Below are 26792 nucleotides of genomic sequence, written 5' to 3' on the forward strand. Positions count from 1 at the left end.
AGACGGTGTTTTCAACCACTGCTGTCTAGTCTCTGGTGTCACAGTCTTTTTTGAATTTTCCTATTTAAAAATGCTTCTTGCAGGGGTTAAGGACACCAGACACCTTACACTCTGTTGTGAACTTGGACCTTTCTTTGTGCCTTTGTAGGCCTTCCAAGGAGGAGCTGGTGGCACAAACTTCAAGTTGCTGTGTGGTAGTTTCTTTTGACAGATCTTTTTCCCCTGAGTACCTCCCAGGAGCAAAATGTCAGTGTAATTTGGTCCTAGCCATGAATAACCAGTTGGCAACCTGTGAGGTCCCTCTTACTGAACCTTAGGAGCTCTGCGTGTCAAAAACCACTTGGCCTGAAATGCATTAAGATGTCAGAGACAATTACCATGCTGCATTTCCTATTCATTAATCACAGCTCTGGCTTTCTGAAACCCCTACGCTAGCAATTACAAACAAGATTGATGTGGGTTAAACCAGCATTCTGAGGAATATGTACTCACAAAATATCACTTTTTTTTTTTTTTTTAACCCAAATCACTGCACTTTGAAGCTAAACAAATCATCTATTTAGAGCATCTGTACATCCCCATCCAATCCTCAGCCTGTAAGTGGATGTTAAATCGCTTACAAAAAGCCGGAAGAAAAAGTGTGAGTCTTTAAAGGCATTTTTGAGTCACTTATGACTCTCTCAGTCTGACGCTGATGTAAGAGAGCAATTTAGTCTTTTCCTTGCAAGTTGTCTTTTCCCACAACAGGTTTCTATCTAACGGCTTGATCCTGACCTTAGAAGTTAATGAGCTAATTAGCTCCCCCAGCCTATGCACAGGGAGCACCATTTTGGGAACCTGACCAGGGTCTCATGGGAGTGATGTGCCCTGGCTTTTTTAACTCACACCATCATCATATATTTGAGAGCAAATGGGGAGAGGAGCTCAGTGGTAGGTTGAAAGGAGAACACACACCAGCAGCCGGCAATGGAGGGGGGAGGCAGAGCCTGAACAAACTCTTCTGCTGCCCAGATGATTGCATTGTGCTTGATTCTCTAATTCATTTTTCCTGCATGCATTGTGGTTTTTAATGGTACCAGGGAAAATAATTGACTGCATCTCCTATGCCTGTATTTCAAAAGAAAAACACACCGGACTCCACCTCTCCCGCACACAGCAGCCCAAGCCCGAGGACCGAGCCTCTGGTCAAGCACCTGCTTTGGGCAAAGGATCACAACAAATAGTTTTGAATAGCAGCAGTGCTGAAGAGATGGGATCAAAGCTGGGAGGCCACAAAATGTCCTTTTCTCCTTACTGCTTGCAGTGTCTCTAATTGTTTTTTTGCCTCTGTCTCAATGGGAATGACTAATTCAATAACACCACCCCAAAGTGTGTGTATTTGCACATTTGTTTTCATCACTTCCAGTGGGCAAGAGGTAGGGGAGAACAATAAGAAAACCAAAGAAATATATTTCATTAATCTGAACACAATAAATAAATAAATAGAAAAGACTTCTCCCAAAGTAGTGAATTCTACAACCTGTCTTTTCTAACAGATGGGCTCCTTTGGCAGGTTAGCTGACCACTCACTTCTTGATTTGCTTAAAGTTCATTGACCAGGATTTGTTTATCCCTACAGACTGTGACTTGGCAAGAAGTAGCCTCTCTAGTAGTGACAGTTTTTAAATGTTAGGGTTGGGTGAATAATTCTTTCTCACAAATGCCAAGAATTTTTTATTTTCATCCTAGCATTATTTGGACTTTATTTTTCTATTATTTTGCTAGCATTCTTGCAAACAACCTGGTATTGATATGACTATTTGTTTCCCTGGATGGAAGCTGCAGGATATCCCTAGGTCAGAGCCCCTCTGTTGCCCATGTGAAAGGCAAGTCCACCCTGTGGTCGGGGAGTGGAGCCTCTCTTAGAATTGGGCCCTACTTTGCAGAGGGAAGAGGTTTTTTCTATGCTGGCTGACAAATTCTTAGGTAGACAAGTTTCATGTTATCCACCCAGAAATGTGTTCATTTGATGAGTGTTTCCTGTTTCTCTCCTGTACCAGGGATTTATGGATATTGATCTGACAAAATTCAAGGAGAGTGGAGCCAATGTAACTGGATTCCAGTTGGTGAATTACACGGATGCTGTTCCTGCCAGGATCATGCAGCAGTGGAGGAATAATGATGCCAGGGAGCATCCTCGTGTGGACTGGAAGAGACCAAAGGCAAGTAATAAAGAAAACCATTTAAGCTAGGGTCCTTCTGGCCCAGTTCAAGTTACTCTCACCTCTTCATGATCACACTGAGCTCTTTAATCTCACTCTGAAAACCTGTCACTTAATATAATTATGAACGTTATCTGTTCTAGGTGCCTCAGCATTGTCTAAATGTTACTAGACAGTAGCTGCTGCCTGCTCAGTGCACAAGTTAGTGTCTTCACTCAGTCTTTTTGCTTTTATCTTTCTCAAAGCTGAGGACTAAACATCTCATAATGTTCAGGATGGAAAAAAATAAAATCCTTATTAACTCCTTAAGCACTGACTTAACCACTTGATAGATATCCAGTGATAGTAAAGCCCTTCCAGATGTTTTTTCTGAACATTTCAAATCAGAACGTACAATAGAGGGCAAGTAAATTTTAATTCCTAATACAGAACAGAAGAGACTGAAGCTGTCAAGGGGCGGGGGGGGAGTTGTGTTTTTGTGTGTGTTTTTTTTTTTTTTTCTATCTGACATTTGGAAACAAATACACTTGTGGCAAACACTTCACAATAGAAATGTCAACTTTGGAAATATTTTAAGAAAGCTGAAGACAGATAAATCAGTAGGTGATCACATGAAAATGAATTAGCTTCAATGGTTTCTGTTCATACCAGAGTTTTACTTGTTTCTGTACAAGTTTCTGCTTGAATAAACTCATTCTTTGCAGACTTTTTGCACATTGGAGTTTTCTGGCCTCCATCCATGACCAGAAGGAGTGACTTGTTACTTGGTTTAGCAGATCTGATAGTCTTGCATTCACACGGAATAATGTATTCCTTAGAAGTTCATGTCAATGATTCTAATTAAACAGAAAGACTTGGGTAACAGGTGAATGGCTTTTAAGGCAGAGTCCTCTTCAGGGAGAGCAATCTGTAAGCAACTGGGCAAGAAGGGCAAAAGGTAAATTAGGAGCTTCTGCTTCTCTTTCCTGTCCTCTATGAGGGAAGCCATCAACTTTTGCAAGTCACCAAGACAGCAGTGATTACAGGGTTCAACAGGCTGCTGAACTTCAGAGATGGGAGGGTGAAAACAGAACAAATAATCTGAAAAGCTGCCAAACCACTGTAACGCACCTGAGATCAACTAAGCCTAACTGGCAATGGGCAACTCTTTTTCTCTTTCTAGTACACATCGGCCCTTACATACGATGGGGTCCGGGTCATGGCCGAGGCGTTTCAGAACCTGCGGAGGCAACGGATCGACATCTCCCGTCGCGGCAATGCCGGGGACTGCCTTGCCAACCCTGCCGTGCCCTGGGGACAGGGCATCGACATCCAGAGAGCGCTGCAGCAGGTTTGCAACCCAGCTGATGCGTGTGCTGTGGGGATAGTCATAATTGCTTATGGGTGAGGGAAGAGGGGCAAGTAGCAGCAGAAATGCGTAAACAACTTACTTAGACTGAAAAACTGATCCTTCCACATAGGATCCAGGTCTTCTAAACAGTTCAGGGTTCAGCCCATCAAACTGATTTTCCTGCTGTTCTGGGATGGAAAAGCCTAAATATTATCCCATAAGGTCATGGGTCCCTATTTTTATCTCCCGTTTTACAAAAGAGAGACCAGAACAGGCCACATTTTCTGAAGCTCCTTCAACTCTCCGTGAACTCTGCTTTAGTTCCAGATTGCTAATGAATTTTGAAACACTGTGAATTTTGCCTTATATGTTGTCTGACTACAAAATGTTCTTAGAGCCCAGATTATAGCTTGGTTCATACTGTGACAGTTGGTAAAAGTCTTAATAACAGTCATTAAGAAAGTTTATTCCTTAATAATCTGAAAACCTTGCTTTTTCATCCTGCATAAATATCTAGATATTTGAGTTAAAAAAATATATATATAAAAAAATTACATGTAGAGCAAGAGAAAAAAAGTAATAAACTCTTCTCAAAGACTAAGAAAGGTAGAACATTTCAAAATTTCATTAAATTTCAAGACTAACCTTTGTTTCTAGCAATTTTTTTTCAGATACATTCTCAACTTTCTTACTCATAGTTTGTGCTACATTTGTGTCAAAAATAGATGGATTCCATGCAAATAGTGCTAGCTCAGTGTTATCCAAATATAACTTATCCGATCTTCTTTTCTTAACCGTGAAGAAAGCAAGAAGAACAAAATTAATTTGGTTAATTTGCATCATATATGCATTTCCCCAAATATTTTGTTTTGATTTAGTTTTGGTGTACTGGTAAACAAAAATCCCTCTAAACCCAAATCTATTTGATTTGATTGCTTGTATTTGATTTATTCCCAAGCCTGTCATTGACTTTCTGTATGACCTTGGGCAAATCACTGTCATAGCTTCTCCAAATTCTTATAATAAAATCAGCCTCCTTGATGCATTAGGGAGATCGGTTACCTAATAAACATGAAATACTTGGAAGACATCTGATGAGCAATGGGCTCTCAAGCATTTTCCTTTATTGAATTTATGAGAATAGGATATCAAAATTAGTCTTGGCTAGAAAATACAATTTTGTGTGTGTGCCTGAAAATCTCCTCTGAAGTTTCTTCATCTCTTCATTCAATCAATTTCAAAACTCTTAATTTTTCAACTGTGGTGATTTTGAGCAAAGAACATGAACAGAGATTTCCCAACATTGTTTCTTTATCATTGAAAAATTATAATTTTCCAAAAGTTTGACCAGTTTAGTTGTGATGGTCAAAATAAAAGGTTATGAAACGTTCAGTGAAGGAAGGAATCTCCAAGGGAAATTTTAAGTATGAATTTAATAATCATCCAGCATTTAATGCTGTAGCAATAACTCCATTATAGAAAGAGGCAAATGGAAAGAACTTATGATTAGATTGAAGGTTTGAGTTATCCTTTCTGTAAAGACTCACAATTACAGCAATTCTTACTGATATTCACAGTGTTCTTTCTCTTCACCTTCCATTTTCTAATGCCTAAAACATTATGCTCTTTTTAAAAGAAAAAAGTTTCTCTACTTATTTCTACTCAAATGCCTTGAATAAGCTCTTGAATTGCCTCATTCTTGTTTAGTGTAGGAAGGAGTCATGGATGGCAGGACCAAAAATAAAAAGCAATTTGAAACATTCTGCAATTTTCAAATACAGAAATCTAACACATTTTAGCAAAAGGTATGCTTTTATTAACAGGAAATAAGACTTTTTTTTTTTTTCAGGAAATGCTCACAGAATATTACTTTAAGCCGATACATTGAGTGTTCAGTTATACTTTGAAAAGACTGAGGTCCCAGTTGTACTTCAGCAAGATTAACAAAAATATCTGTGAAAATTTATCATAATGTTTTTTAATAACCAAGTCTAGCAAGCAGGTCGGTGGTCCCTAAATGCTGCCTAGCCCTATAGACCAGAGGTCACTGCAGCATCCTTCTCTTCTAGCTCTCCAAGCAGAGAACCACATGCCCATGTCTTGTACACAAATGTGTTTACATTCTCAATGTCTCCAGTTGATTTTACTGGTACTTAGAAGTGTTGAAATCATTCCTCAATGTATTTTGTAATGATTCAGGGGGCAGAGTATTTTCACTGTACAAAAAAAAAAAAAAAAGAATATTTGTATTAATGACAGACAGCTACATCTAGCTAAAGACAGAACAGTTTTAGTCAATAAAACAAGGTAAAAAAGGAGCCCTGAGAGGGGTCTTAGGATGGTAAATGACAGAAAAGAGATCCCTTTTGCTGTCTCAGTGTTACACAGACACCACAGGATTAAGATTTCATTCCTACAGACAGAAGGAATTGCCTTTAGTACATCTGCCTTTTACTGCATATCCAACCACAAAGCATGAGCTCTGGCCTGAGCTTCAGGCGTGGGAGTGTTGAAGACAATGGTGTTTTTCCAGCACAGCCATCTTTCATGGGCATGTTGTTTCTTGTGAGGAGGGAAAAGCATGTTTCTCCAAATGTCATCAAGTATACCTCTTGACTTGAAGCGGCTTCAGAAAATACTGGCAGATGTTCATTTTCATGACAGACCTTTGTGCTAATAGCTGGAAAACAAACACAGTTTAAGCAGATTAGCAGCTGCTTTTCTCCATAGTGATATATCCTCATTTCTTCACCATCGATCTTTATTCTGAGGCTCTCAAGGCACTTTAAAAGGCAGCCAAATACCTGTTCCCGTTTTACATACGGTAAGCTTTCAATTGCAGAGGTTACAGATTTGTCCAAAGCTAGTGAAAAGGCTGAGAACAAACCTTTCATTCCCACTCCAGTGGTGTGAGTACTCCTCCACGTGGCCTCTGTAGAGAGGCAAATTCACACTCCTTTTCCCATATTCCTGCTCTTTTGCAAAAAGTCAAATACCCACACTGAGAGGAAAAATTACGGAAGTGGGATGCGATGCCTGAGCAATGCTCTTCAGCTTGGCAGTGTCATCAGCAGGGATTTATGATTCAAAGCTTCCTATGCAAATCTCATTTACAATACTGAATTGTTAAGTTTTATTAGGCTGGTATAGCATTTGCTTGTTAACTGATAGACTCTTCTCTATTAAAAAGCAGCAGCTAGGAACTGTGTCCACAGCTTCATATTTCCTGCAAATGCAATTCCTGGTTTGGACTGACAAGTTTTTTTCCCAGGTCCTGGTTCCTGGTTAGATTTAGATGACACAAACAAACAGAAAACCTAAGGAGTTCAGAGCTGATTTAGCTCACTGTCACATCCCAAAAGATGATGGGCTCGCACACATGATCTAGCTCTTATGCAGGAATCTGAGGGATGTGGCAGCATTGTCCATCCTTCCTCCCCTTGTTTCTTGCTGCTGCTGAACCACCACCCTGTGGGATGCTGACCGATTTGTTCTCTCATATTTACGTCTTTAAGGTCCGTTTCGAAGGACTGTCTGGCAACGTTCAGTTTAATGAGAAGGGACGCAGGACCAACTACACCCTCCATGTGATTGAGATGAAACACGATGGGATCAGAAAGGTAACAAAGAAAGAGACTTCAGATCCTGTGTCAGGCACCAGCCTTCTGTTCAAGTTATGGTGTGGTTAGGTCTCAACAGACACTTCTGCTCATGAAGCTTGCATGTAGAGTCACCATGAGTGCATTCTTAGCTCTCTGCATGAGGAAAGCTAAGCACAAGGGGGAACTCATGGTGTATTACTGAAAAATACAACATATGGAAGGGGTTATCAAGAGTAAGAAGGGCATCTTAGCTGTGGAGCAGGGATTTCCAGGAAAGGAAAGCTTGGCCCACTCAGTCTTGCTATTGGCAGGGCACATTGGCTCAGGCCCAGCTACACGACTGTCTGTTTTCACTCTCCCAGTTTTCTTTTCCAAGGAGTGAGCCAAGACAGAGCTAGGCAGAACCTGTCTGCCCTAAGCAGTGCAGGGAAACCCTAATTCTGCTCTCCTTAAAGTGGCAAGATGTTTACCACTATGTCCTGACTGTTCCGCAGAGTTTTCTGCTGTTCTGGGGTTTTGGTCCCTTTCTATATCAGACACTGAAAAAATTTACTTTTTTTCAGGGGCATCAAGCCCTTGAAACACTGATGCTTTTGGCGATCTGACTCTAAGCACTTTTGTCACACTTTACAAATTATCTATCTGAAGAACAGTGTTATTCCGTGGATAAAGGAGAGCTGCTAAATAATTTGGAATGGAACATTCACTGGAATCCCTCTGCACTGGAATCCCTCCACCACCACCCCCCAAAAAAAAAATACTTGTTTAAAGCTAGGAAAAACTACAAATAGTGATAGTCCTACATTTACAGTCCCCCCCCATTCACACTTACACCTGAGAGTAGCCAATGACTACCAGTCAAGCACAAATCAGCAATGTCATGTAAAAAAAATTCAAATTCACCGTTAAGAAATAAAATAAAACATTTTGAAGACATGCAAACTGATCTTTCTCCTCTACTTTGTATTCATAAGAGGACAAATGTAGTATTATGTCCAGTATTGGGCTCTGAACTCCAGAAAAAATGTTGGCAGTCCAGAGAGAATCTAGAGGAGAAGAAATAAAATGGTTAAATGTCTTGATTTTGCTGTGTATTTAGTGACAGAAATAGTATTTGTTTAGAAGACACATACATGACTGCCAGGATGCACACTGTGTCTTAGATCCACCAGGTTAAAAGTGCAAAACAAACATACATGTCTGCACTTATGTTGCCCCAGGGAAGAGCTTTGGAAGCTCTTTCCTCGCACGCCCTTCCTTTTCTCTGTGCAGCAAAGAGAGACAAGAAGCCTGTGTAGATTTTTTCTCCTCCTCTGTAGTTATGACCCCTAATCTGCCATCAGCAGGCTCCTGGTCATACCCCGTGTTCATACCTTTTCCTGTTTAGTAGGATAAGAAATTCCTTTCACTTGACCAAAGCTCAGGAAACTTCATACACACATGAGGTGATGGAAAACCTCTTACAAAATCAAGCCCTCGGAGAGGATAACCTTAACAACAATCTTTCCATTGATATCCAATGGCATTCGGCTTTACCTGCAGGCAGTGATAGATCAGCCCAAATCCGTAATTATTAATAATCCCAGTTTAACATGCAAATTCTTCCTATGACAACCGTTCCATTTTATTCATAACCTCAAACCTTCTGGCATTGTCTAGGATTGTTTTTTTGTTGTTGTTTTGTTTTGTTCTTTCCACTTAGTATCGTGTGTTCATACAGGAACAGTCCTATGTTCATACAGGCTTTCAGCAGCATGATGGCATTTTATCACCTTGTTATATCCGGAAAGGCAGCAGGCACATCCACCATTAGAAAATTTTTAAGAAGTCACACAGGCAAATTGTGACCTCTTGAAGTAGGGGTAGGGCAGGGAATAGTAATAGTCCCCTACTACTGTGTGCCATTTATTTTTATGTGTTTACAAGCACCCTGCTACCATAGCATATTGTGTACATTATTCTCAGGCTGTAGGCATGGTGGGACAGATGAAATCCTGGTTCTCCCTGCAAAAGAGATTAAGAATAAGGAGAAGACATCTCTGGCTGGGTATGAACTTGCAGAGAGAAAGGCCCCTGCTTAAATGATCCTGTTAACATATCTTGGTTAATATTACAAGGAGATACCAAGGAGGTGTCCTGGTTTTGTCTTTGGCAGATTGGCTATTGGAATGAAGATGAAAAGTTAGTTCCAGCAGCCATAGATACTCAAACCGGCAATGAGTCCACGAGCCTCCAGAACAGGACTTACATAGTCACAACTATCCTAGTAAGTGCTGCGACTTCTAGCCCATCTCCCCCTCTCCCTCATCTCCCTGATGTGCTGACTCCCTCTTCTCCCTCGCGTGCCTTCCTTTGTACTGTATCATTTTTATAATAGCAATAACAATAATAACAATAATAATAACAGCACTTACTGTTTCCTGTCGGGTCCATAAAGATATCTGAAAATTGCTGTGGCTAATTAAATAGGTATTAAAAAGCTCTCATGCTTAAGTATAGAAAATACAAAAGATTGTGACAAGATAGTAGAGGCATCAGCATAGGTAAATTAGGAACATTATACCTGTGCTTTGTGTTTAGCCCACAGAATGTGGGCTGTAATTTTTGGAAGGATAAGCTGTATTGTGCAGAGAGGCTGAATCATAGCTTTAAAAACAAATCTCCACTATAATCATGAAGGAACAATAAGTACCCCGTAATGTATGGTATCATGTAGTGTGTCATTGTATACGCTCACCCTGCAGAAACAGATGAAATTTTACTAACTTGTTTGTTGAACGTTTGCTGTGAATCTTCAGAGAAGGCACAATACACAAACTGAGTTAAACATCTTTAGGGCTTTCTCCTGTCCAGCAAATTAGTTTCTGCCTGTGCCCACATAGGCAGACATGCCTGTAAAAATTCACAGCTCCGATGCACTAAATATCCCTTACGCAACTACAATGAAAGATTTGTTGCCCAAATCCCCTCAGCTTCTCTGTTGCCCTCAGGTCTATCACTGCAGAAGCTGCACACAGTTTCTGCATAAAAAAATAGAAAATGCCAAAATAAAAATCACCCTTTGTACTTGCTAAATGAATCCTTTGTATGTTGACTGTGCCCTTTGGTACAGGAATACAAAGTTAGGGCCAGAAGCTGCCCACAATGCTCTAGTCTGAATCGCTGAGATGCATTTCTAGAAAGGTGGAGTGAGGCTCAATATTGGTTTTCTCTGTGCCAGGAAGACCCATACGTGATGCTCAAGAAGAATGCCAACCAGTTTGAAGGCAACGAGAGGTATGAAGGCTACTGTGTGGAGCTTGCTGCTGAGATTGCAAAGCATGTTGGCTACCACTACAGGCTGGAGATTGTCAGAGACGGGAAGTACGGAGCCCGGGACCCCGACACCAAAACGTGGAATGGCATGGTGGGAGAACTCGTATATGGGGTGAGTATCCCACCTTATCCACTGTCTTTAGGTCTTGCATTGAGAACACATTCAAGCCCTGGGGTAAAAAGGAGCCCTGCCTTCTGTCAGCCTGTGCTATCTTAAGGACTGCTGCTCTGATAATGAGAATAATCAGTCCAAAGAAAATGTTTTAATTTAGAGTGGGGCAGCATATTTTATGCCCATGGAAATGTCAAAATGTTTTCTTTGAACAGTTCCAGGAAGATTTTCTTTTTTTTTTTCTGGAAGAACAAGTATTGAAAGGTCAAGCTTTCTCTTGGGTGGAATCTCCAAATTTTACTATATTTTATATTTGCATGATAATGGCAGGATAAAGGAAGGATAAGACTTCAAAAACTTGGTATGTGACTGGTGAACAGTAGGACTTGACCGTTTTCTGTCTAGTCACTCATTCCACCTGCTCGGATATATCCCTGCACCCTACACTTCTAAACCTGATTCTCTCCAATAGTTCTCATCTGTGGTGCTTCAAGTAATTCTTCAGAGGGGTCTGATTTACCCTTGATGGTGTAGGGAGCATCAGTGCACAAGTCTATGTGTCACCATGCCAGAGTGAAGGATGATCTGTCCCCTGCCAGGAGCTCTATAGGATGTGCCAACGACCATTTCAATGTGTTTCCCTTTCCATTTTCAAGACTGATTATAAAATAAGTGGAGAGTGCACATCAGTGTCGCTGGAACTTTTTTCCTCTTCTCCTGCATCAGTTATGCAATCAAAAAGCAGTTTCTGATGGAAGTAAACATCCTGGCATCTTTTTTTCAGGTGATTGGCCTTTCCTTGCCTCTTTTGATGTCTGGATGATAAGGCCCTTTTAGCAAAAGTCATCTGCATCAGTCTGTGACATCAGTGGATAAATCACACAAGAGCTAGGTGGCTGGAAAAGAAAACACTGTGATTTCAAAACAGAGCTGGTGTTCAGTAGTGACAAAATGGAAATAGTCCACCAATATTATGGGCTGTTTCTTTTTAACATTTATCTTGCAATTGGTTTTGTCTGATTCCTTCTCAGATAGTGGGGTTAAACAGAGATCAAAGGCAAATAAGCTGGTGTTAGTAGATATATTTTATCACCAGAATGCAAATCTCTTTTCTTCTTCTCTATCTCTTCTTTTCAGAGAGCTGATGTGGCTGTGGCACCACTAACCATCACTCTGGTTCGAGAAGAAGTTATAGACTTTTCCAAACCATTTATGAGTTTAGGTATCTCTATCATGATAAAAAAACCTCAGAAGTCCAAACCAGGAGTGTTTTCCTTTCTGGATCCGTTGGCTTACGAAATATGGATGTGCATTGTTTTTGCCTACATTGGAGTGAGTGTTGTCCTCTTCTTGGTGAGCCGCTTCAGCCCTTATGAGTGGCACACAGAGGAATTTGAGGAAGGACGGGACCAGCCAGCCAATGATCAGACGAATGAGTTTGGGATATTCAACAGTCTCTGGTTCTCCCTGGGAGCTTTCATGCAGCAAGGATGTGATATTTCTCCAAGGTGGGTTACCTCCTTCAGTGAACCTCCTTCTAGTTCACGTGATTTAATCCTTCTTTATTCTTTGGAACTGAACAGGTTCTTTGACCTTCTTTCCTGAACCATAGTATAGTCATCAGAATCAGTTTGTGATTCAGAATGGATCCAAGGGTTCACGGGTCTCTCAGTCGTGAACTTGGGACCTCAAACTTGGGACCATAAAAAATATCATCCTAAATTTATGCTGGGGAGTTCTCTTGAGGGAATTTACAAAAATGCAAACACAATTTTCTAAAGCCACCAATTTGCAATCAATTTTTGTCAGTCATTTATTGTGTTGCTATTAGAAAAAGGTCATTCTAACATTTTAGGGAAGCTATAAAATTCTAGCAAAGTAAGGAGAAATAATATAGTAGGTGCCCAGTAAAAGGTTATAAAGTCTGTGCCAAACATTATGGAGCGCACTGTGTGGCTTTAAGTATTATTGGCCTTTAGAAAGGTCAGAGAAGTACAGTTTTCCTTTTGGTTCCCATTGCAGTCAATAGTTCTGCTGCTTGAACGTTCAATAGGACCAAAGTCTAAAGGGTTCCTAAAAGGGCTTCTGATGGAGTCATTTATTCTCTGTATTAATTAAAGACTGTTGTGATTAGTTTTAGGTAATTTTCTTTGGAAAAGATGGCACAATATAAGGGGGCTGCAAAAGTGCATGAAATGCAGAAGATGAAAATCTGTGATAGAGACAAAAACAGAGATCTGTTTGTAAATAAGGTTTGGAAATACCTCCTTTCTTTTTGAGAGCTCTCTTCCCACAAGTTTTATGGTAGAGATTTTGTCCATTATAGGAACCTATTATACACACAACCTTCATGCTTTGTTCATACAGAGGCAAAAAGATAAGACAAAGAATTCAAAACATAGGAACTAAATAGTTGGAAGAATTTTGTTATTTATTTGTCCAGGTTGTATACCCAGTAAATAACGTCTGGAATGGCTGTGGGATTTTTCTTGTGATATGTGTATATTCATATGAGGCAGGATCACAGCTGACCCTGGGCTAACACTTTTGAGACTTACTGTGTTTTATCAAGGGCAGAGGCACTTAGGATTTGTGAGACTGGACAAGGGATACCAAGCTGTGGCTTTGTGTGCAGTTTTCATGTACCTGTCATTCCCACGAGGTCTGCTGTGGCATTGATTGGAGGGAGAGCATGGGGACAGGTCAAGCACCAAACTGAACGATTGCTCTCATTCTTCTTCCCGTGTCTCTGAGGCACAGTGCATGTCTGCACCACTCACACACCTGAGGTTTACATGCAACCTCATCGGACCAGGAAAGTTGCCTGTCACAGTTCAGACTAAGAACAATTTTAGCTTGGTTTGACTGAAAACAGAGGTACTGCCAGTCACAAGAATGAATCTACAGGTAATATATGCATTTTCCACATTCGCATGCCATGGTGACATCAGAAGTGATGTTCTGATAAAAGCAGATGGCAAAGACACCTTTTGTTTTCTTTCCCCCCCTCCATTTTTTTTTCTGCTTTGTTTTCCTTCTCTCCAAAGGAAATTTGAACAGAGAGATGTGTTGCGGGTGAATGCAGTCGATAGGAGTTAATTTCCCAGATGCTGAGATGGCATCAAAACTCGGGGGACGAGAAGTAGGCACAACTGTCAGCAAGCAGAGATAACAGCGTGCAGCTCAGCGCTGCTCCCACGGGATGGCGGGGGGAGGCCAGGCACCAGCTTGTTGGCCATCAGATGCCAATTTATCCAAATATTAATGAGCTTGTGGTAGCAGGGAAATAAGAGCTTGCGGGGCATTTTGATAGTGACAGCTTTTATGATTATGTTTTATCATCTGATCATTGATTAGTAGGAGTATAGCAGGAGCACTCAGAAAGTCCTCCCTGCAGAGGGAATTTCAAATTTATTGCTGTCTTGTAACACAGCCCCATGTGTTAGGATCAGGCTATTGCCATTTTTTTTCTCATTGCTGTTTTTGTCATCATTATTCCTCTTATTTAGGAAAGAAAATGTCTTCCTTTGGGGAGTTTTCTGTAGCTAGTTTCAGCTCCAAAGAGGAGTGTGTATAGGTGAAAAGCTCAGGTTTTGTGGTACAGCAAATTCTGAAACATCTTTAATAAAAAATCTCGGGTGATTTTGATCCAAATAACAACATTTGCTCTAGCTAAATAACATGCTTTGAATCACCATTTCAAAGTGTTGTTTTATTTTGCTTTGAAATTGGAAGTGAAAATGATTGTGTCATTATTATTTTCATGTTGTTAATTTGGTCGTCTTGATAATGAAAATTCTAATGTCATTGGAATCTATACTTTAGCATGGAACAGAAAAGCATTTTCTGACTACAAATATTTGCAAGAAGAGAGAATTTGAAAACCGAAGTATGGGAATTATTATAACTCCCTGTACTCTGAGTACTGCTCCTTGTGATGGTTGCAGGTGGAGAGGAATATTTCTGTGAAATGTGAAAGCAAGGAGGAAGCAGGAGGGTGAGAATTTCCGTAGGATGTTGTTGTACAGAAAGGCTCCGAGTGCGCTCCATCTTTCACATGTATTTTTCACACGAACCTGGTGCAGGATTTCTGTGACACATCACTTAGAAATGAGTACTTGGTAGAACGACTTGGTGGGCAGGTGGAGATCTGCTCTATTCCAATATATTTCCTATACGGTTGCTTCTAAACTTATCACTATAATCTCTCAGCATCTCCCCAGTAATGTATTAATCAACATAAATAGCTTCTGTTATACATCTGTTCTGTCATTCTCTCCCCAGCAGAAAGGAGCAAGTGCAGGGGTGTATTTTGTTTTTGTAGAGGTTTTGGTTTGTTTATTTCAGTTTTGTTTTGGGAAGGAGTAGGGGAAATTTGTCTGGAGGTTTTTTTTGCAGAGCATATTTTTTTTCAAGTGCATATGCCACTATGTATTTGTCATAAAAAAAAAAAAAAAAAAAGGAAGATCAAAACCGCAAGACACATCGCTCAGCACAGCAGGTGGTGAGGTTTGCAGCAACTCCTTGCTCCTGTAAAAGTGCATTTCTCAGTCTCGGACCAGTCCCCAGGGAACTTCAGTCCCCCACTGAGACCAAAATTTGCTTTTGAAGGAAAACTGTGTCCTTTTTAAGTATAGACTTACTAGCCAGAACTTTAATTAGCCTTTTAAGTATGCTTGTCACAAACTGCCAAACACTTGTGACGATACACTGTGAATTTGATGGCCTGCGGATAGCCAAGACAGATCATACCTATGGGTTATGTGCTCACAGTCTCTTCTGCAGAGTGAAGTTTCTGGGGAAGAGGTCGACTGGTGTCCCTTAAGCTCTGAAGCTTTCATGTGTAAGTGTAGTCTGAATGAGCATGACAAAGCCCATGCTGTGACCTATTGTGGAAGGTCCCGGCCACAGCTGATGGCAGTCTGTGTTGTGCCTTTGGAGGCTGCAACATGAGCACGGGGAAGGAATCCACCCAAATGAGTCCAAAAAGAGCCTGGGAACTCTTTGAAGTTTCCCACTGGAGTGTGCGATCCCCCCTTCTGCACCAGCACTTGACCAGTGATGTGGTTCAGTCATTACAACACAAAGTAAATTGTCCTGTTTGAGGTGAGATGGTCCCTGTAATTGCCCTTAGAAATCTTTGTTTTCAAAGTATTGACTGAAACACAGCGGAGTGGGAGAAAAGCAACATTTTGGAGTTGTGAGTGGTTTCACACATACAGTAGCAGGCAGAAATCAGTGAAGTCTGAAACGGGCTATAAACCATTAGGCTGTGCGAAGTGCCACCTTAACTTCAGAAAACAGACATGAAATTGCAAAAGCACTCATTAAATGTGAAATACAGACCCAGAAAGGAGATTCTCAGAGCAAGCGTCAGAAGTAATAAATAACCTGCAGCCAATAGCAAGAGCCTGCAGCAAGAGAAATGTGAAGTAAATATGACTCATATTGTACCATTTTTCAGAAATGTAATTTGATAAATTGTGTTCAGAGCTTAAAATAACCCTGGTGCGTAGCAGCTGTAGAGAGTGGGACCTCACTAACGTCCAGTCCACTGCTGCCCTTCCTCGCTCAGGACAGACCAGGGACCACCGAGGAGGAGACTGGGGTGACATCTGGGCTTCCAGGCCTCCTCTGCAGCAGAAAGAGTCATTGAATTTTTCACCTGCCCCATCATTTCCTCCAGAATGAATTATTTGATTGTAGTGAAATGGATAAAAAAAAAAAAAAAAAAAAGCAGTGAGCAAAATATATATTTCTGCTCTCTGCTTCCAAGCTTGATATTCTATTTTTTGTTATCTCAAAATGCCTTGCTTCATATGGCTTGAGCCCAAAAGAGACTTCCTGTATATTAAAGACTATCAAATTTAATCCACTTACCCTTTCTTTAACTCAGAAAACTTATGTTTGACTAAAGTTAAATGCATTTGGTTAAAATATATCTTCCGGAAAGGCATTTGTTCTTCCTTTGAAGATACCATGAGATAGAATGTGCACGGTTTTGACCAAGTGACTAAGGAGTCTTGTCCCCAGTGAAGTTTGGCAGAAAGATAAATATCACACAGTGTCACCCAGCAAATAGAGCCATCCTTCATGCCATGTTAGACGAAAATTAAACAGACATTTCCAAAAATAAAAAGGCTTCATGAGAGCATTCTTTATATTGTGCTGAGGGAATGAAACGTGTGTATTTTAGATTCAGCTCACAACCTAACACGAGTAGAAGGGATACGTGTAGTTGTGTCATGACACAATAAGGTGTCATGTCACGATACCTGCTTGAAATTGCTCATTGTAATTGCTCATTATATTGAGAACAGAGCTGGAGTTACCCTGGTCAACCTGTGTTGGAAAGGAAAATAAAAATGAAGCTTTCATCACAGCCTAGGGGCTGGGAGAGAGCCAGCCTTGCGAGAGGGCATTTCGAGAGCCCCAGCAGGGATGGAGGAGCAGAAGGAATTTCTGTGCTGGCTGATCCCTGCGAGGTGGGTGTTTACTGTGCACAAGGAGACAAGGTGCAGGATGCGATCCACCCTTCAGCTGGCTGGAGATAAGAGTGAAATGAGACCTACGCTGTCTGCAGAGCCCAGACCTGGAGCCGGCGCAGGGTGCAGAGGGAACGTGCTGCTTAGGGTTGTCTGCTGGCAGGGGTGATGAATGAGAGCGCTCGGGGGTGGGAAGGAGAGATACAAATGCTGGCTGCTATCCAGTCAATAGATACCATCTATTATTTATACGTATCTTGTGGACATCGTTATTTGTTTTTAGTGACAAGGAAACACTGCACTCTGGCTGATCTATAGCAGTGTGCAGCCAGGCTTACATTTCACTGCAGCTTCTTCTGCAGGCACTCTGGTGCTCTCAGTCATAGCGGGATGTCTGTGGAAGAGCAAATGTAGTATTTATTATGTACCTGTAATTAATGCTGAACACTTTCCTCTGGTATTTTTCCTGTTTATTTACATTTCTTTTTAGATCAATTGAAAAAAATCACAGGAGACTTCAGCCACAGAACTAGTGGAAATAACAGTAAAATTGCACTACAAGTTGTTGATGTTTTTTTCTAATCTATCCTCTGGAGATTTTGAAAAATAGCAGCACTTTCAAATTTCATCAAGATGTTCCTAGTACTGAAGGATTTTATTCAGTTCTAGAGAAGATCTAAATCAGAAATTGGTTAGGACAAATAGTCTTTTCTTTTTTTGGTGAGAGGTTTCATTTGGATTGTTTCAAGGGAGTTATTTCTGTTCTGCTCTTTGTTAACTAACTTTTGCAGTGTAGTTATTTTGTTAAAAATGAGAATTAGGGAAATTAGAACCAAGGGCATTTAGCAATTAGAAGGATTTTAATTCCTTCCTGAAATGAAGATCAGGTCTGGGTGTTTATTTGGCAGCGCTTTTCAGATTCAGTAGGCATCTTCCCTGACACCCCAAGCATCTGCCTGCCGTTTTGGTCTTGATGTACACTTCTGCTGCCATCTTTGCAGTACCCATTATAACCTCAAACAAGATGTTACATGTCCTGGAGAGAGTCCCTGGAGAGCTGTGCACTCTCCCAAAACAGGAATCCTATAAGCATCCAGGAAGGGTTTTTTTTTTGTTGTTTGTTTGTTTGTTTGTTTCAATTTATTTTGCCTTCCACATTTAACATGGGAAGGTCTAGGGGCTGACAGTTTTTCAGATGTGAGCCTATGTGGGCAGAAAAAGGAGGAGGTGAGCATTGCTGGTACCATTCCCGGCAGGCAGGCAGCGTCAGTAGGAGCAGAGGTCAGTGGCAGAGCTTGCTAAAGCCTCTCTGGAGACATGGGAGATGATGATTTTATTGCTTGCTTCTACAAACCAGGTTGCTCACCGCCAGTTGGATTCACTGTGCAGTCTCAAAGCAAAGGGTACATTTTTCAAAGAAGGAAGAGGCAGTTTGTCCTTTCCTTGGGGAGCACAAGCAATTTGCAGCTCATGCTGGGGCTGCCCTGGGGACAAGGTTGGTTTAGTATCCCTCCTATTCCTGCCCCAATGTGGGGTGAATCTGGAAGACCTGGAGGCTTGTTCATGGGGACAAAGCTCAGGACCATTTATTTTTGGTAGTTTGCTCAAACTGGTGGGCTAATGTTGGACTTTAAGAATAAAAGTAAAAAATTAGGATTTCAATTTCTGGAGAAGCCTTCTTTCCTTTTAAAAGTGTACCAAATGATTTTGCAATTATCTCTACCTGGCAGAGTTAATTATGTCCAGGGAGAGGAAATTCAGGTCACAGGGTAAGAACAGTATTTGCAAATCACCAGAACTGATGACCACACTTATTTCTGAAATGCACTTAACCAGGGAAAGTGACTCACCGGAGGAGCAGCTTGACAAATTGCACAATATCTATCTAAACAGGCCCCTTCGGAGCTTGCGCAATTCCATGGCAACCAAAATGTGGCAGCCAGGGGAAAATGGAAATTCTTTCAAAATAGTCATCCTTCCTATCCTCTATTTCATTTGGGAAAACGCTGAAGGATACAGAGGTCTCAGAAGAAAGAAATGCTTAAGTAACAGAATATTGTTGGTAAAATGCAATTTCATCTGTAAAAGAAAAAATGAATCTCTCGGATTTCCACGCTCTACCATCTGAGAATTTCTAAATGCAGCAGAGGAAATGAATGTTTCCTCCAATGATCTGTACGGCAGTACCTTGGGATGGTCTCACTCTCAGACACATCTAGTTGCTCTTGCATGACTCTCGCTTCAAGCTTCTGCCATTGAAGTTGCTGGGGGACAGCAAGAAAATTGCTGAAAGTCTCCTCAGTGAGTGACAGATCTACTAATCTTTCCACCAGCTGTATTTGAAATGAAAAGTCAAACACTTGACTCAAAAGCAGACTTATTAAGCTAAAAATGAATTTGCCATCTCTTTTTTTAGGACTAAATAAATGTTTCCGATATTTTCTACTGCGAACAAAAGAAAAAATAGTGGGGAAACAAGTGCACTGGCATTTTTTTCAATCTATTGGAAAATGTTATTAGAACATCTCTGATGTGGAAATACCATGTGCTACTTGTGTGTCAAGTGCTGTGCACTGACTCAGGATCATGAGTGGTGCTGTCATTTATATGGGTGCTTGAGATTCGTAGCCTTCTCCATGACTCCAGCAGGAGACCCTCAGAGCCTCCAAGGACTCCTATTATGCTGTGCTCCCACTTGCTGATTTTCAATCAATAACAGAAACACACTTTCTCTTTTCATTTTCTTCCCTCTTCATAATCTGTTATCCCCGAGCAGTCCGCTCAGCTGGGGCCTGACATTCTCCAAGCTGCAGTCAAGACTGAGCATGGTTGCGTCTTCCTCGTAGCTAGGTAGATTGCCAAGTGTTTTTGTGAAAGGATAGGGGTTGTGAGGAGCTCGATGACCTCCATCTCCCTGAAGTGGTATCCTTTGCAAAGCCTGTAACACCCCGCTTTAATGTTGGCACTTGGGAAAAATATTGTAGCTAAGATAGGAAGCCCTGAGTGTGTTTTCACAGGGAAGCCCTGTGATGAGTTTAAATAACTCATCCATATGCTGTACATAACTTTTGTCAGCACTAAGATATCATCTGCACACTGTCTGGATACAGTCAAATGAGCATTGTGCTCCTCAACTGAAATTGTTCTGGCTCACACCACACAGAGCATCTACAGCTGCTCTTTGCTGGATTAACTCCCTGGAGCTGGCTAAAACTTCTTGGCCTTCAACTGGAAAGCTCAGAGTACTTACCTTATTCCACTGGCATTTAGGATTTTTATACTAGTTTTGCTTTTGTCCCAGATTTCATCCCAACCACCTATCCTCATTACTAGGGAAGCACCACATACCCTTTTTACAATAAGTTCAGGAATGTGTATATACAGCAAACCATGTTCATTGCAACTTCCCAAACAGTGAGCAAGCAAGGACAAATTTATAGAAATACAAAAGAGGTGCTTTTTTGTTCATTGTGAAGGGCTTGATGAAGCTCAGTAATTGGAAAAAGCAGTATAATTTCCAAAGAAAAAAAGAGACAGAAGTAGAAAGGAGAATTAAGGTTTGATTAAAACCACATGGAGTTGACCTGGATGGAAATATTCTATAAAATACTTTTTGCTCAGTTGTTGAACAGGAGAGGACAATAATGTTTTAGAGGAGCTCCCTGCTGAGGCTGGGAGTGCTGCATGCCAGGATGGAGGTGAATGGTAAAGATGGGAAGAGTTTAAAACAAATAGACCTATTCTGAAAATTTACCTACATGCAAACAGACCAGGAACAACACAGTCTCTGGGTTCACAAACTGTTTGAGTACATATGCAATTTAAATATTAAGAAAAATTCAAAAGCATCCCTCTGTGAAAGCTGCTGCTTTGCTTTCTATCAGTGAAGTTTCCTCTCAGAAGGTCTTGCTCCTGATGCTAAGGTATCTGGGCTTTGTAGAGCAAACTGGGTTACACAAAGAATTCCCCCACCTCGTTCTCTCATCTTCCTTCATTCTGTTATTTTCTCTGTTTCAGGCAAAAGCTCCAGCCAAGCAAATATCTCACCAGGGTACTTTGAGTTTGTTCTGGTCCAGCACAAAGGTTTCTTAGTCATTAACATTTTCACAACTGGCCTGCTTGGAATAAGCCTAAATTGCTTTGTCTTCTCTAGGGATCAATGAATGCACTGGCAGGTCAAGATCTTGAGATGAGATTGTGCTGTTTGGAGTGATGAGATGCTAAATGTCTCATTGGGACTGCTCTGCCATCTGAGACGCCAGTGTGGCACAACCAGGAGGTGCTGGGGATATGTGGGTCACGGTAAAAAATAGGGATGAAAAATTTTCTGTGCTTGGACAGAGTCTGGGGTTGAAGGAGGCACCTCTGAGGTCCTCCGTGATGGTCTTCTGTTTTCACGTGGACCAAAGAAACTGAGTGACAGCCAGGTGTCACCTAACTCAAACCATCAGGTAGAAAGGAAGGAAGCATACAGCGCATGTATGCACCTCTTTCTGTAAGCATTAACATACTTTAAGGCATTCAATCAATTTAATGAAACCATCCAGTAGTTCTCATTAATGCCTACGCAGAAGAGTTGCCGCTTACCCTTAGATCCAAAGGCTAAGCAGCAATAATCCGGTCATGGTAATGATAACTAACTGCTTTGATCTTCAGATAAAAGAGTCTATAAAAGTGAAAAAGTGTAACATCACCGTTATTTGAACAAACTCAGAGCATGTTATATACACTAATGAATACTCCTAGTGAAGTCTGATGATGAGAGGTAATAGGAGGCAAATATGTGAACAGAGGAGCAGAGAGGAAGAGAAGTCCTCGTCTGGTGAAAGGAAAAGCATCAAGAATCACTGTTCTTGCACATATCCTGCACAGTGTGGGTACATGTGAGGCACGAAGAGGGGGCCACAAGGGCTCAGGTGCAGGAGTCGAGCACCTGCAATGCTCTCCCATAGGAATAATTTTCTCCTCTCTTGTTTCTTGAAGCTCTCATAAGAAGTAAGATCTTAAGCTGCAGAGAGGCAGACTAAGGCAGGGGCCATCTTTTCATCTCAGCAGTGTTTCTGAAGCCTTTGGAAAAAAAAAAAAAATCACCAAATGGTTGTTAGCAGGTAAAAGAGAGCCAGCAGAAACAGTGAGCATGTCTCCCCTTCTTAGTGTGGGAGTTTTAACATTAAAAGACAGGTATTCCTGTGCTCATAGGGCTCTCCCAAAAGGCACAGGCTGGGAAGAGAGACCATACTCATTCCCTACCACTTCTACAAGGACTATGGTATGCCCTTGTAGAAAAAAAAGAAAGGCTCAACTTTGAAAATTGAGAAAATTTATCATCTACTATCCTGGCCAGGTATCCCATTTTAAGTCATAAATTAAGAGAGAGAAAAGGAAGGAAATACGTGGGAATATTGCTCAGACTGAAACCTTCCACTGCAGAAAATACTCTCCTTGGAGAAAAGGTCTTTCTCTTCTCAGACTGGGAAATCTGAGCCAAAGACAGACCAAAAAAAAAAAAAAAGAAAAAAAGTAACATTGGCCAGAAGTCTCAGGAATGGAGCTCTAAACTGTGAGCACATATAGATGACTAAAGAAAGATCTTGGAAAAATGAGGAACGGTAATATATAATCCAAAATATTAAACCTTTGTAAGAAAAAAAGAAAACAACCTTTTCATCGAGCGGACTTTGTAGAAGAAGCTGAGGGAGGGCACGTGAAATCTAGAAACACAGCAAAGGGCATGTGCACGATAGGCCATTGTTTAAAAAGAAGGATGGCTGCTGTTAAATTCAGGGCCACCTGAGGTTGAGGAAGTTCCTTAGTAATGAATCTCCTGGGGCACTCCAGTGAGTGCTTCTGACAAAATTTTATGCTTGTCACCTTGTGAATTTTTCTCAGCAAAGCTAACATATGTCACCAAAGTGAGAAAAATACGTGAAGAGCCTTTTTTACAGTGAAATTTTTGCTCAAAGGCATGATGAAAGTTGCTTTTTCCTTGTAGCAAAAGCTGGCAAAACTGCAAACAGGGATGACTTTGCCTTTCACCAGAGCTGCCGAGCAGCCCAAAGTAACTACGTGTTTCTCAGCAAGCTTCTGTCTAAACATTCATCCCTTAAACTACCCTGGTTTGCAACGTGGCGAGGCACATTGTGCCGATACTTAAGAGGATCACTGTGTATTTCTTTGGGTCTATCCATTCTGCCTTTCAATCTACTCCTATATTTTCGCAGTGTTTCACCTCATCCCTCTGTTCTAGCTCTTTCCTATACTTTTTTTAGCAGCCTTCTGGAAGAATTGGGTGCATTCTCCTGCAGTTTTGGGGATAGGGATCTCAACTCAGCAGCCGGTTCTGACTGCTCAGGGATGGCAGCTCCCTCAAGCAAAGAACACAGCTCAGTTCTGCAGTTCTGCTTTGTGGGAGTGTTTTTGTTGTACGTGGGGCCTGCTGAAGTCTAGGGGAACTGCTTGCCCATTTCAGTCCATGCTTGTGTGACGTGTAGCGCTTCCAGCACCTTACTTTGCTGGTTGAGCAGGTGAGTTTTGCTGGTTGAGTTTCAGCAGGCTGCATTGCTCAGCCATTGAAGGCCATAGGAGGGCACAACCTGCAGACTGTTCTTGAGCATGTAAATTAGCTGCTGCTTAGCTGACCCACCTAGTGCTGCCTCTGTGTGCTGGGACTGAGTGTTTCAGGAAGGAGAAATGGGCACAGAAGAATGTCAGAGCCAAATTCCACCTGGTGACCAATGCTTCAGACCACCCACCCAGGTGAAGTTCATAAATGTGATTCATCCTCTTCTTCCACAGCTGGAAACTGAATTAGAGACATGAAACGAGCTACTCTGGATCTCATATAGTGTGAGGGCTTCTCAAGGAACAGAAGAAGAGCCCTTGGCTGCTAGTCCTCTGCTTAGGTCGCTAGGTACCTCTCGCCTGTCAAAATGCTAAGTGAACCTCTTGAAAACAGCACGTAGCTGCTCTTTGTAGTCATGCTGATACTTTGCAGCTGTCCTAGCTCTGATAACTGGAGAACCACAAATGGCAAGATACTTTTCTGTCTAAGCAGGAATACTAATTTTAGAAAGAGGTTTTGCCCATTTAAAGGGAAGTTGCAGAAAAAATGCTAATGCAGTATGCAAACGAAGAGATGAAATGGTCCAAGACCATTAGCTTAGATGGAAAGAAACAATAAATAAACTGTGATTTGTAATTAAGGCCTCATATGGATATATGCTCCTGTTTGAATATTCTGCATATTTGCAGGCAATATGTTCAGCTATTGCAATATTTACCCAGCAAGTGACTTTAAGGCCCCTTTGTAAAATGGCTTCAGCTGAGATTCTGCAATCTATATTTCTTCCTTCCAGCATGTTGGTTTTGGGGGTCGGATGAGCTGGCATGGTTTGCATTAAAGCACGAGGACGGGCAGATCTCCAGCCCACACAGAAAAGTTAAGGAGCTCTCAAGATTTTTTTTTTGTTGTTGTTAGAAATTAGAAAAAGATAAACAGGAGAGATACAGCATGGGATTCCCAGTACCTGTGAACCTTCCGCTGCCTTACCCAATCTCAATGGTTAAAATTACTCACAGAGAATTAAAATTTTCAGCTATTACCTTTGCAGAGAAGTTGTTATGGGAGCTCAGGAAGGAATAGTTGATTCGTAGTGCTGTTTATAAGTGCTCTCTGAACACTCAGTGTTAAAGCCCAGCATTGCAGTTGGGACTCCAGACTCTTGTACCAGGTGGTTGGATTCAGTAACAAGTAAATGTAAGGTAACAAGTGCAAGAAAAATTAATAATACAGCACGGACAGAGAAACATGCATTAAAATCACTCCAAGTTCATGACAAATGGTAGCTCATTCAAATCAGTTTTGCAGCATGCGTGTGATGAATGCACCAAGAGCTGTTCCCAGTTCCGTATCCCCACAGTAAGTTCACATGACCATGGCTATTCACAGACTTCTCAAGTAAATGTGGCATTCATGTCAGCGTCGGAGATAAAACAGTGAGACCAGTCATTCTAGATGGTATGTGACACACAGAAAAAGCTCAGCTCATTTACATTGATGGAGCTTAATGCTGAAAATTTGTTTAGAATAAGAAAAAAATGGGAGCAAAATATTTTCAGCTAACCCACTACCAACTCAGCCCTCAGACAGAGACATGAAATTGTCTAGAGTCAGTATCAAATTAGCAAAGTAGTGTTGGAGATCAGAGGATCTGTGTGGGTAGAAGACCAAAAGTGGATTTGACCCACAATCAACAGAACAAGCATACAGGAGCTTTTCTTTCCACAGTTTTGCATAAATTCATTCAGTGACAAATATGTCAGTTAACTAAGTGAGCCTTTATTAGAATAGAATTTAACAGCAAATCTGGGAAATCCTCCCAAAGCAACTATGGCTTTAGAATCCCAGATTTGCGTTTCTAATTAAAACGCTGTCAGTTTAGGTGTAATTCTCCATAAGAAATGGATTTGGTAAGGGGGAGGGGAGATGTGGGAGAGAACCAAGATGCTGCTCGAACAGTTTTCTGATGACATTTATTTTGTATATTTTTTGATTATAGTGTTAATGTTTTTGTAAAAATGTATGATGCTTCTTCTAATAAGATGGCAAAGCAGAGGCAAACTCCTGTCGGTTTTTCATACCTTGTGCAAGGGATAAGATCAAAGAGCAAATTGTTTGATCAAGGATTGTATTTTGTTTTAAGAAATAAGCGATTATAGCTGCATGATTTTCTTTTTTTTTTCTGTGAAGAATCCATCAATGCTAACGCTAAAACATTACAAAACAATCACTGCATGGGAACAAAGGGAACTCACAATTGTTTTCTGCTTTCTACTGGCAAAATGGAGTTGCTTTTGTAAGGAGTGAAAAAAAAAACAGTGTTGCCTAAGTGAGAAAATCGAAATGATTAATTTCAGCTGGGTCATTTGCAGTATTTCCATTAGACAGATATAAAATAATACATTCCAGAATTACCTTTTAAATGATATGTGTGGTAGGTAAAACTTTAATGTATTATAAAAGCTGATAGAAGAGTATTTGTAATGAGAAAGCAGAAACAAAATTGTTTACTATGTCAAAATTATACCTTTTAGCCCTTCAGAAATGAAACAGTAAGTAATAGAAAAATGCAAAGCTTGGATGGACCCAAGCCAATCATTTTCAGAATGCTACTTTTAGAGGACTTTTGTGCCCATTATCTTTTCATTCTAATTGTGAATATTAAGGTTTAATTTACAATTTCAGAAGTCTCCGAGGCACTGAAATTCTGGTTCTCAACCGGCTGTAATTTTAAGATTGTAATTGTAATTTTAAAATTGTGCACCATGGGTAATGAGGACAGAGTATTTACTACTACTATTTCTGCAAGAGTGATGTTGGAAAGGAGCCCCCCAGTCCTGTTACTGTTCTGTGGGGGACAGGCAGGCCCCCAACTCTAGGAGAGGAAGGGGGGATGATTAGGTCAAATAGACAAATTCAAATGTCAGAACTATGGCATATCTTTAAAGTAATAACCAGTGTGCTCCATCTTACCTTAGCTCTGCAGAGGACTGAGGCATTAAATCGTTTCCACATGGCAGAGAGCTGATTGCCTCCATGTTACACTTGGGCAGGTACGGGGATATGTAAATTCTCAATGCAGGAGGATTTAAACCCCACACTGCCCATTAGAGAAGAGAAACGAACTTTGCTAGGGCTCGAGATGTAAAACATTTGTAACCGTGGAAGGTCATTTTCTATTTCCTAGC

General features: G+C 41.0%; 1 protein-coding gene and 1 long non-coding RNA gene across 2 annotated transcripts in view; one reads left to right on the plus strand and one right to left on the minus strand.

The window, feature by feature from the left end:
* Positions 1–26792, plus strand: part of GRIA1 (glutamate ionotropic receptor AMPA type subunit 1) — a 188098-nt gene that overhangs the window by 138767 nt on the left and 22539 nt on the right. Inside the window, exons 7-12 of the mRNA XM_068698473.1 lie at positions 2040–2201; positions 3364–3531; positions 7047–7151; positions 9289–9399; positions 10354–10560; positions 11698–12068. Of these exons, the coding sequence (XP_068554574.1) occupies positions 2040–2201; positions 3364–3531; positions 7047–7151; positions 9289–9399; positions 10354–10560; positions 11698–12068 (1124 nt within the window). The remainder of the gene's footprint in view (positions 1–2039; positions 2202–3363; positions 3532–7046; positions 7152–9288; positions 9400–10353; positions 10561–11697; positions 12069–26792) is intronic.
* LOC137864396 (uncharacterized) lies at positions 21101–22893 on the minus strand. The gene is made up of 2 exons (XR_011101481.1): positions 22706–22893; positions 21101–22112 (listed from the first exon to the last, which is right to left on the minus strand). It is a non-coding gene; the product is annotated as an uncharacterized lncRNA (long non-coding RNA).

The sequence above is a fragment of the Anas acuta genome, chromosome 14 (assembly GCF_963932015.1).
Source record: "Anas acuta chromosome 14, bAnaAcu1.1, whole genome shotgun sequence".
Taxonomy (NCBI): domain Eukaryota; kingdom Metazoa; phylum Chordata; class Aves; order Anseriformes; family Anatidae; genus Anas; species Anas acuta.